Source organism: Lynx rufus, unplaced genomic scaffold (genome assembly GCF_022079265.1).
Source record: "Lynx rufus isolate CCGP_SWC_20201006 ecotype Redwood Valley unplaced genomic scaffold, mLynRuf1.p SCAF_2, whole genome shotgun sequence".
In the NCBI taxonomy this organism is placed as follows: domain Eukaryota; kingdom Metazoa; phylum Chordata; class Mammalia; order Carnivora; family Felidae; genus Lynx; species Lynx rufus.
In genome coordinates, this window is record NW_025814834.1 from 128,154,244 (window position 1) to 128,164,510 (window position 10,267).

A 10,267-nucleotide genomic window follows, 5' to 3' on the forward strand; every position below is an offset into this window, starting at 1 on the left:
GCTGGGCTCTTGTACCCCACTCACCCCAGCGCTTGGCCCAGGAGGGAGCGGTAGAGCTAAGGGGGAACGTGCAAAGCGTGAGAGAAAGAAGCTGGCTGAGGTGGCACGGAAAAGCGTTGGGGGAACTGGCGGACGTCATCCAAACGCAAAATGACCTACTCGGTTATTAAGAAGCATTGACTTCCTCTTTCATTATGGCCTCTGTCTGCCGTCCTGTACGGAGACCCTCCTTGGCTGGAGGAAGTGTTTCCCTGTCGGCCAGGCTCTTTTGCAATTGCGTCTAGTGGGGGCAATTCGTGTGTGCAAGCTCGGGGGGTGTGAGTGGCTTTTGAGGGAAGAACAGTGCCCCAGCAGCCATGAGGTTCTTTCCCAGGCTAAAAATGTCATTACTAACCCATGGGTAGGCCATGATCCTGCTTCCTGCATAATGACCTTCTTCCTCTCCACAGCTCGCGGCACGCAGGGAACACTGAGGGTCTTCATGCTACTTTCCTGACTCCCCTAGGATGGATGTGTGTGGCTGGAAAGAAATGGAGGTTGCTCTGGTCAATTTTGATAACGCAGACGAAATCCAGGAAGAGCCAGGCTACACCACAGACTTTGACCCAACCAGCCCAAAAGGCCGGCCAGGGAGCAGCCCCTTCTCCAACTGGAGGATCCTCATCGGTGACAGCACCAACCATGAGACGGCCTTCTCCAAGCTCGCAGGCGGCTATGTCGATTCCCCAGGGCCTGAGCCAGTGGTCTTGAATGAAGGAAACCAACGGGTGATCATCAACATTGCTGGGCTGAGGTTCGAGACCCAGCTCAGAACCCTCAGTCAGTTCCCAGACACCCTCCTGGGAGACCGGGACAAAAGGATGCAGTTCTTTGACTCCATGAGAAACGAGTATTTCTTTGACAGGAACAGGCCCAGTTTTGATGGCATCCTGTATTATTACCAATCAGGTGGGAAAATCCGGCGCCCCGCCAACGTCCCCATCGACGTCTTTGCCGATGAGATCTCCTTCTATGAGCTGGGTAACGAGGCCATGGACCAGTTCCGGGAGGATGAAGGCTTCATCAAAGACCCTGAAACACTGCTTCCCACCGATGACTTCCACCGGCAGTTCTGGCTTCTCTTCGAGTACCCTGAGAGCTCCAGCGCTGCCCGGGGGGTGGCCGTGGTCTCTGTGCTGGTTGTGGTCATCTCCATCACCATCTTCTGCCTGGAAACGCTGCCGGAGTTCCGGGAGGAGAGGGAGCTGAAGGTGGTGAGAGACCCCAGCCTCAACGCGAGCAAGGCGATCCTCTCCCACACCATGTTCACTGACCCTTTCTTCATGGTAGAGTCCACCTGCATCGTGTGGTTCACCTTTGAACTGGTGCTCCGGTTCGTGGTCTGCCCCAGCAAGACCGACTTCTTCAGGAACATCATGAACATCATCGATATCGTCTCCATCATCCCCTACTTTGCAACCCTCATCACGGAGCTGGTCCAGGAGACGGAGCCCAGCACCCAGCAGAACATGTCCCTGGCCATCCTGAGGATCATCCGGCTGGTGCGCGTCTTCCGCATCTTCAAGCTCTCCCGGCACTCCAAGGGGCTGCAGATCCTGGGCCAGACGCTGAAGGCTTCCATGCGGGAGCTGGGCTTGCTCATCTTTTTCCTCTTCATCGGGGTCATCCTTTTCTCCAGCGCGGTCTACTTTGCCGAGGTGGATGAGCCAGAGTCCCATTTCTCCAGCATTCCTGATGGCTTCTGGTGGGCAGTGGTCACCATGACAACTGTGGGCTATGGTGACATGTGCCCAACCACCCCCGGGGGAAAGATTGTGGGCACTCTGTGCGCCATCGCTGGGGTCCTCACCATTGCCCTCCCTGTGCCTGTCATCGTCTCCAACTTTAACTACTTCTACCATCGGGAGACTGAGAATGAGGAGAAGCAGAACATCCCAGGTGAAATCGACAAAATCCTCAACAGTGCGGGCTCAAGAATGGGCAGCACAGACTCTCTTAGTAAGACCAATGGTGGCTGCTCCACGGAGAGGTCCAGGAAGTGACTTGTCCAGGGCCCCTTGGCTCCCTGAGTCTCCCTGTGTCTCTTTGTCTCTCTCTCTCCCACCCTCACAGTCTCTCTCTCTCCTCCCTGCCTCTTGCTCTCCGTTTTTCCAAAGACCAAAGTTCATCCTTTGGGAACAGCAGGCCATCTCTGACCACAAGCTGTTTGAATCAACCCATCTTCCGCTATATTTTCTAAGCTGTGTCTTCTCAACCAACTGTCAGAAGATTTCATTCTCCTTTTCCGTGAGGGATGGTTCTGGTCCCTGCTGCTCACCTGTGGTCCCCAAGACCGGCAGTATTGGCATCACCTGGGAGCAAGGAAATGCAGAATCGAAGCCCACCTCGGACCTACTGAGTCAGAATTCTCCTTGTAATAAGATCCGGAGTGATTCATTTCCACATTAAAGGTGAGGAAGCCCTGGCTTTGGTCTTCCCAAGAGGAGGCATATTAAAAGGCCGGGGACTGCTGGGAGCCGTGAGTACGCGCTCGGGTTGTTTAATAATAATATCTCACACTTGTGTCACGTTGCCTAAATTTTCCAAAGCTCTTTCACCAACACTATCTCACTGCATCTCAAAATAACCGGGAGAGCAGATTAGATCATCATTCCCATGTTGCAGGTGAACAAACCCAGGGACAGCGACTTACCCAGAAACGGTGACACGGCCGGTGCTGGAACCCACACCTACCTTCTCGTCCAGTGCTCGTTCTGCTTGTGGAGGCAATGGAACCGGGGAGAGAGAAGGGAGAGGGATGTGAGGGCTCTGTCTTTGAGAGGACCCAGCACACCTCGGGGCAGGAACACTCTTTCCCAGAGACTCCAGCATCTCCCTGCAGCCTGGGAAGGCGGCGTCTGCCTGAGCTCCTGCTCCCCAGTGCCTTCCCTGGGCGGGAAGCAAGCAGAAACACTCCCATCTCTGTGAATCTGCACACAGGCTGGCGATCCTGAGCATGGGAAGGGTGTGCACCAGGGCCTCAGAGTGCTGCTCCAGGAAAATGAACCTGTCCACCTGCCTCGGGGTTCAGCTGCCACTAAGTCATGAGGAACTGGCCAGAAGACTGGGGGACAGCCGGGGTGGGAGCAGCAGGGCCCTAAGACATGTGCCCAGATCCCAGGCCTCCCCAAGGAGGGCAGTGGTGGTGGCAGGCTCACCTGAGGAACTGCCCTCTCAGGAGGGGATCCTTGCTCCTCCCACCAAGTTCCCAGGACGAGAGAGCGGAGCCGGTTTCCCCCAAAAGGCGGAGAAGGCAGTTTTTACCCTGCCTCCCCCAATTCATCCTCTCAAGTCAGGAGGCCTGGGCCTTCTTTGGGCCCAAAACCCGAGTCTGGGCAGACCTCAAAGCTGAGTGAGCATCGGAACTCCGGGCCTCTGGGCCGCAGGTCACCGCCCAGCCCCACGTCACCCAACCCAAACCACAGGACCCACAACACACAATCCTGGAACACACCCGGCTCACGCAACCCTGCAAGACACAATGCTGTAGCCACAGATACCACCATCCAGCTTCCGCTCTTTGACAGCCTGACAAAAAGGCACCGGTGTGAGAGAAAGCTGCTTCTCCTCTTTCTCATTGTCCTTAGTCTATGCCCTAAGAAGGTGGACTTAGTCATCGTTAAGGTCCCTTCCTGCTCCAAAAACCCCAGTCTCCATCAGCCCCGAGCTATGACTTAACACTGAGTTATGTGAAGCCTGGGCTTTAGACAAGACATTACTACCCTGAGACCTGGGCAAGCAGGCCTGCTCTCCCAGGCCTGAGCTCAGGGTCCTGGGCTTTGGGGTGCCTTTCTCACAATTTTCTAAATTCCTCTGTAATTGCTGTCCTTCAGGGCACTCTCCAATTCCCTAGCCACCCCTCACTCCCAAGCATGTGGGGTTGACCAGATGTCCCGAGGCACTCCTGGATTCAAACACGTGGGATCGAGTTGAAGGCCTGTGCTAGGCTCCAGTTCCAGGACGGTGGCCTGATGAGCAGATTTTTCCCATTTCTTTCCCATTTCTTTTTTCCCATTTCTGTGGCATTTCTTTTACAAGATCACACAAGGTGCCAGAAAGGTGATTTGGTCTACAGTCTGTTCCTTTAGGCAGTGCAGTTACCCCTACAGGGTCAGGAGGCTTGCTCATAAGCTTCTGACGCCTAGGAAGCAGGTCCGGACCTCTGGGCTGGTGCCAGGAAATAGGGCGACGGAGGCAAGCCCTCCGTTCCCCGTGCCACTGCTGCCAACGGGGCTGGTGTGCCAGTCCCGGTGTGCTGGCACTGAGTCGTCTATTTCTTCCCCAACCACCGAGGGAGACAGGCTGGGGGCGCTCTCAGCGTCCATCTGCCCAGCCTCCAGTTTGCAAGGAGATCTGCACCCCAGGGAGTCGGGGCAGACAGGACCGCATTTTCCACCACATCCTGCCGGCTGTCTTTGCAAAGAGCTGTGTAAGATCAGGTCATGATCTCTCAGTCGTGAAATGGAGCCCTCATCGGGGCTCTGCACTGAGGGTGCAGCCTGCTTCGGATTCTCTCTCTCCCTCTCTCCCTCTGCCTCTCCCCTGCTTGCTCACACACAAGCACACGCACCCTCTCTCTCAAAAATGAATAGGTAACCTTTTTTTTTTTTTTTTTTTTTTTTAAATAACCCAGAAAGGAGCACCTGGGTGGCTCATCTGGTTAAGCATCTGACTTCAGCTCAGGTCATGATCTCACAGTTCATGAGTTCAAGTCCTGCATTGGGCTCTCTGCTATCAGTACAGAACCCACTTCTGATCCTGTCTCCCTCTCTCTCTGCCCTTCCCAGCTCATGCTCTCTCTCCCTCTCTCTAAAAAATAAACATAAAAAAAAATTTTAAACAAGTGCTTTTAAGTCTCAAAAACTTAAGTGTGTTTGAGCAGAAAGCTCTCTAGACTTGGAATCAAAGGACCTGGTTGAATTTGTACTAACTGTAGGGCCGGAGCCTCAGTGGGCCTCAGTTTCCTTATGTAGAAAACACAGATTAAAAAATTCTGACCTCACAGCAAACGTGGCAGGATTCTCCCTGCCCACCAAAAAGAGCAGGCCCCGGCTGCCCTCCCTTACCCAAGCTGGTCAATGGGGCTCTTCAGGACGTCCACAGGCTGCCAAAGTGGCTGCTTGGGACCCGCCCTCTGTTAGAGACAGTCCCTTGTGATCCCCTCCTTCTCTGCTTGTTATACTCGTACTCACCCTCTGTGAGCTTACTTCCACATCTGAGAAATGGGCAGAATTACAGCCACCTCCCCAGGCAGTTGGGAGGAATCAGTGACAGGGTGCTCCTAAATGTGATTAGGCTGGAAAGCACCACACGAATGAAAGGAACGATTGCTCTTTAAGAGCTGTCATTTCAGGGGTTCCTGGGTGGTTCAGTCGGTCAAGCATCTGACATCAGCTCCGGTCATGACCTCACGGTTCATAAGTTTGAGCCCCGCACAGGGCTTGCCGCTGTCAACGCGGAGGCTGTTTCAGATTCTGTGTCTCCCTCTCTCTCTCTGTCCCTCCCCCTTTCCTGCTAGCGCTCTCTCTCTGTCTCAAAAATAAATAAAACATTAAAAAAAAAAAAGCTGTCACTTTGGACCAATTAGCACTGCCCAAATACAGACGGAACATGCCTTTGCCATCCACGTCAGATCCTGACCCTAAGCAGAAGACCACTGATTTCAAAGACAGCATAAAAATAGAACGAACTGATGTGGGAAAGGAAAAGTAGGAACCAGATAACATCATGTTCAATAACCAACTACCTGTTCAGGCTGCTCTACACACCTGTCATTTCATTTCATCTGAAGCAGCCACTATGAGTCAGATATCATTTCATTTTACAGATAGGAAAATGGAAGCTTCAGGAAGCTAAGTAACCTCTCCCAATGGTAGACAAGGGGGAGTCATGTTAGGCATCCCAAATGCAGGGAGCACAAAATCAGGGCGATCAGACATAGATGGTGCTCCAACTGTCCTACCCCTTACCTTCTTGCCCAGAGATCCAACCCCTCTGTGGGTCACCCGCAATTCACGTCACCCACATGCAAACAAAAGGTGGTAATTCCATCCCCTGGGCGGGCAACATTCCCTGCGGTTCTGGGGACTTCAGAGAGACTGAAACCACTCACTGCACCAGCCTCGTCCAGTCCACACCGCCCATGCAAAGGAGCCCACTCAGAGGTGCTCGGCCACTCTTGGAAAAAGGAAGGCTCTTCGGGAGCTCTGAGACAGCCTCCCGGGCCCAGACCTGCCCTGCAGTGTGGCCGGGAGAGGAGGCCACCCGAGACGCTGCTCACACGCGAGGCTCCCTGCCTGCTCTCTCAGCTCCGATGGCCCTGCCCAGCCCTCACTCTGCTCTGCCTGCAACCCTGGCCCCACCACTCACTCAGGACTCCCTGGGGGTGTGCACACTGGTACAGGAACACGTTCGGCAGGCCACTTTCTGTAGCAGGTGGCAGAAATTCAACTCAGGACTCTATCAGCTCACGAGATTGAGAAATTCAGGACAAGAGCAGATTGTAGCTGAGTCTGGGGACTCAAACACTACCACCTTCAGAGCTCAAGTCCTCTCCACCCATCGCCCTTCTCTGCTTCCCTCTGCCGGGCGGCCTTCATGGCCCCGGAGGGGGACGTTCTCTGTGGGGCAGGGAGCGTGGCAGGCCCCAGGTCACAGCCTTATCATTATCTAGCAAAAAATAAATAAATATACATACGTATAATTACCTTTGTATCCAATGATTATCGATAATGCGCACAACCACATTCCCAGGGGCCTATCACAGCACGTGGCAGGTGTTCAACAAATATCTGTTGAATTAATGAATGTTCCCCCCAAACTCTCTCCTGATTACCCTAAAAGGACCAACCTAATCCACTCTATAGGCCTGGTAAGATTATGTCCTTTTTCACCTCTTCTCTCCCCAAAGCCTAGACCTACAGGCTAAGGGCAGACACTCCTTAATGAGGCATGACTGCCAATGACCCTTGAAGCATTGGGGGGGGGGGTTGGCTCTAGGAATTGGGGTGCAGCTGGGGAGGAGTGTAGCGAAGGCCTAGCCTAGAGCACGCTCCCAGCCAATGGTGAGAAAGCTCCCTGCCTCCCTCCCCCTGGGCTGCTCTGCCTGGTGGACAGGATGAGAGGAGGCCAAGGGGACCTCTCTGAAGGTCGCTCACAGGGCCCTTGACAGCTTTCCAGTGGAACCCTGAGCCTTCAGAAAGCCACCCTCCTCAAGCATCCTAGCAGTCCGGCCTCCGGGGTCGGTTTGAACTGCTCCCTTCACGCTCCCCTGCGCCCCAACCGGCTGCCCTGACCTCAGCAGGCCCCTCCCCTGGAAGTCCAGCTCAGATCCCCTCACACCAGCTGCTGAGGAGGCAGGAAGGCTGCCCCTGTGCCACTCCACAGCTGATTGCAGTCTCCTAAAAACTGAAATGCATTCACCCTGTGGAATGGAGCCTCCAAAGGCTCTTTGAAGTGAGAGGAAGAAAGTCACCCTGGTCTCCCCAGAGACCCAGTGTCTGCCCAGCCGCGTCCTAGAGACAGGAGAACGTTTGCCCTCAAACGCGGATGAAAAGAAACTGGGGGTGGCAAGGGCCTGGGGTGATGGGTAAAGGGGAGATCAGACAACTTTTGTTATAGCATCTCAGGGGAAGCGGAGGTGAAAAGCTGCCTGTGAAATGTCACCGGATGACGAATGCTGTTTCACTCCCGCTGCCGAGGCGGCAGTCAGATGCACCGGGAGAGAAAGGCAGTGGTCCTCAGGAGGGATTCTGGATGGCTCTTCTGTCCTTCTGAGCCTGAGGGGCCATGTCTGAGCCCCCTCCTTCCCACCACCACCCACCCTATTGTTCCACGGTTCACAGATACAATCAATATTAATATAACAGAGATAATAAATAATTCCAAGCTCCCGAGGTTATTGTGAGAATCAGATAGTACTTTAAATTCCTTCACAAAGGTAAAACACGCTAAAGGTAGGATGGGGGTAGAGGGAGCCTACGATAAAAACTCCCCCGCAGCTTGTAAACCCTTCAGGGACCACGGCTGTGCCTTTTTAGTGTTATAAGCTCAGCACAGTGTCTGATCCATAATAGATGCTCAACAAATGAAGGGAGGGCAGGAGGAAGAGAAACAAAGGAGGAAGAGCCAAGGCCACAGGTGGGCCGAGGCAGAGGCCCCCGACTTCCCCCATGCTCCCCAAAATGATGATACTTGTGACACGGCTACCTGGAGACTTTGGGCTGAAGTAACCTCCCAGCACAGAATTTTCCACGCAGGTCTGAATTCTCAGTTTTGTCTAAGATTCCAAGCAGCAGAAGATAACCAGTAGTCGCCGTGTACCTGATTCACTTTCTTGGGGGTATAGACAGCACGCTCCTTCTTTCCCCAAACATTCTCCACGTTCCAGCTGTGGGCCAGATGCCGAGACTGGCTCTGGGGTTACAGAGCCGACCACGAGGGGTGTCTGCCCTTGGGGAGTAGAAGCGGCCTCTCTATGAAGCGGAGCTCTCCCAATGAAGGAGGAGAAAGCCTGGCTCACTCCCTGCTCCCTGGCTCACTCACACTGGAGAGAAAGTGGCTTACCGTCTACCCGGTCCTGGGACAGAACCCACAGAAGCGAGGGAGTAATGAAAGCTCAGTTTCCCCACCGCTTTCAACCCCACTGGGAGGCCAGTCACCACATTCAACTGGGAAAGAATCTGAAGCCCTGGGGGGCGGGGTGGTGGGGTGCCTACCAGTGCTGGACACAGATTTTGGTCCAGGAGGGAGCTCTTGCTGGAGAGAGCTGAAAGAAAAAAATGTTCCCTTCTAGTGCTGAAGAATAAAGGATCACAATGCTTCCCTTTGGGTGGGGAAAGGCAAAACAAGGTTTGCATTTCCCAAGACAGAGTCATCTGCCTCATCTTGGAGAGAGTGGGGACCTCGCTGCAGGGGGTAGAGAGAGACTGGGCCTGTGGCTGTCTGTCTCTTCTTGAGGACAACAGAGGGGCACAGACAGAAAGAGAAGGGTTGTGGCCTGGGAGCTAAGAGACTGGGGGCGGGCGGTGGGGGGGGGGGGGTAGCTGAAGTCCAGCACATTGGAAATAGAAGGGGCTTTTTAAAAAGCTTCAGTAAGTGAGTGGAAAGAGCACTCAGCTCCGGCCTTCCCTTTGAAGCTGGATAAAGGGGAAGAAAGAGGGAAAAAACTAAGATTAAAAATAGTTGCTTGGAGAGGAAAGAAGTCTTCAGCTGTCCCGAGGCTTGTTACAATTTTCTCTGAAGCATCATCTAGAAGTGAAATGTTCAAGGTCAACTGTTCTCACAATAGGTGGGTGGTTTTTTTATGGAAACGAGGGGCAGATCACTTTCCTTGCTTGGGAAGCACAAGCAGAAATCACCATATTGAATCTGGAGAATCCTGGTTTTACAGGACTAACATGATGGGTCCAGGTTCAGATCCCAGTTTTGCTGCGTGACCGTGACCAATTTACTCAAACTCTCTGAGACCCAGTTCTTTCAACTGTACATTGGGACCCACTGTGCCTTTCCATTAGACATGTCAAGAGAATCAAATGAGAAGTCAACGATAAGACCCCTTGCATAGCATAGGCACTAAATAAATAGTAGATTTCTCCATTCATGTGGGATCTCAAAAAATTGTTCAAAATGTAAGTAGGGCCCTTGTTGCCACTTGGTTGCAGCATACCTGAGTTCAGATGGGGACAGTAAGCACCAGGGGCCACTGTGGGCTCAGGTACTTACTCACATGTGAGACTAAGACAGTCTCACATTTTCCACGAAGAAGGAATGTCTACCTCCAAGCTTCCCTGGACAGTTCCCTGTGTTCTCAGAATCCCCTCCTATCCCAGGAATGACTACAGCAGTAATCAATCAATGCCATAGAGTTTGGAAAATGATTTCACGCATGTGTTTATCCCATTTGAACTTCACAGTAACCCTCTGAGGTATTCAGGAGGGTTTGGGTGGAGTTGGTAAAACTAAAATTCTGACAACCTCGGTGACTTGCCCAGGTCTCACCATCTAGGCATTGGTGGAGCAGCACCCCGAGCCCGCAGCCCCTCCCTGACGCCACAGTCACCTCCACGCGAGTGGGGGCGGGGGGGGCAGCTTACAGTAACTGAGCATTTGCTCTGAGAGGAAATGGGGGTCTCTCCCTTCTACGCCATGGGGAATCGGGTCAGATGCTTCCTCTGCGTCTTCTGGTGAATAACAGAACGTGTGGCTCAAACAACTGAAATGCATCATC

General features: G+C 53.3%; 1 protein-coding gene across 1 annotated transcript; it reads left to right on the plus strand.

The window, feature by feature from the left end:
* Positions 1 to 506: 506 nt before the first annotated feature.
* On the plus strand, positions 507 to 2,042 carry KCNA10 (potassium voltage-gated channel subfamily A member 10). The gene has a single exon (XM_047084874.1). The coding sequence runs from the start codon at positions 507 to 509 to the stop codon at positions 2,040 to 2,042; it is 1,536 nt and encodes a 511-aa protein (XP_046940830.1).
* The last annotated feature ends 8,225 nt before the right edge of the window (positions 2,043 to 10,267 follow it).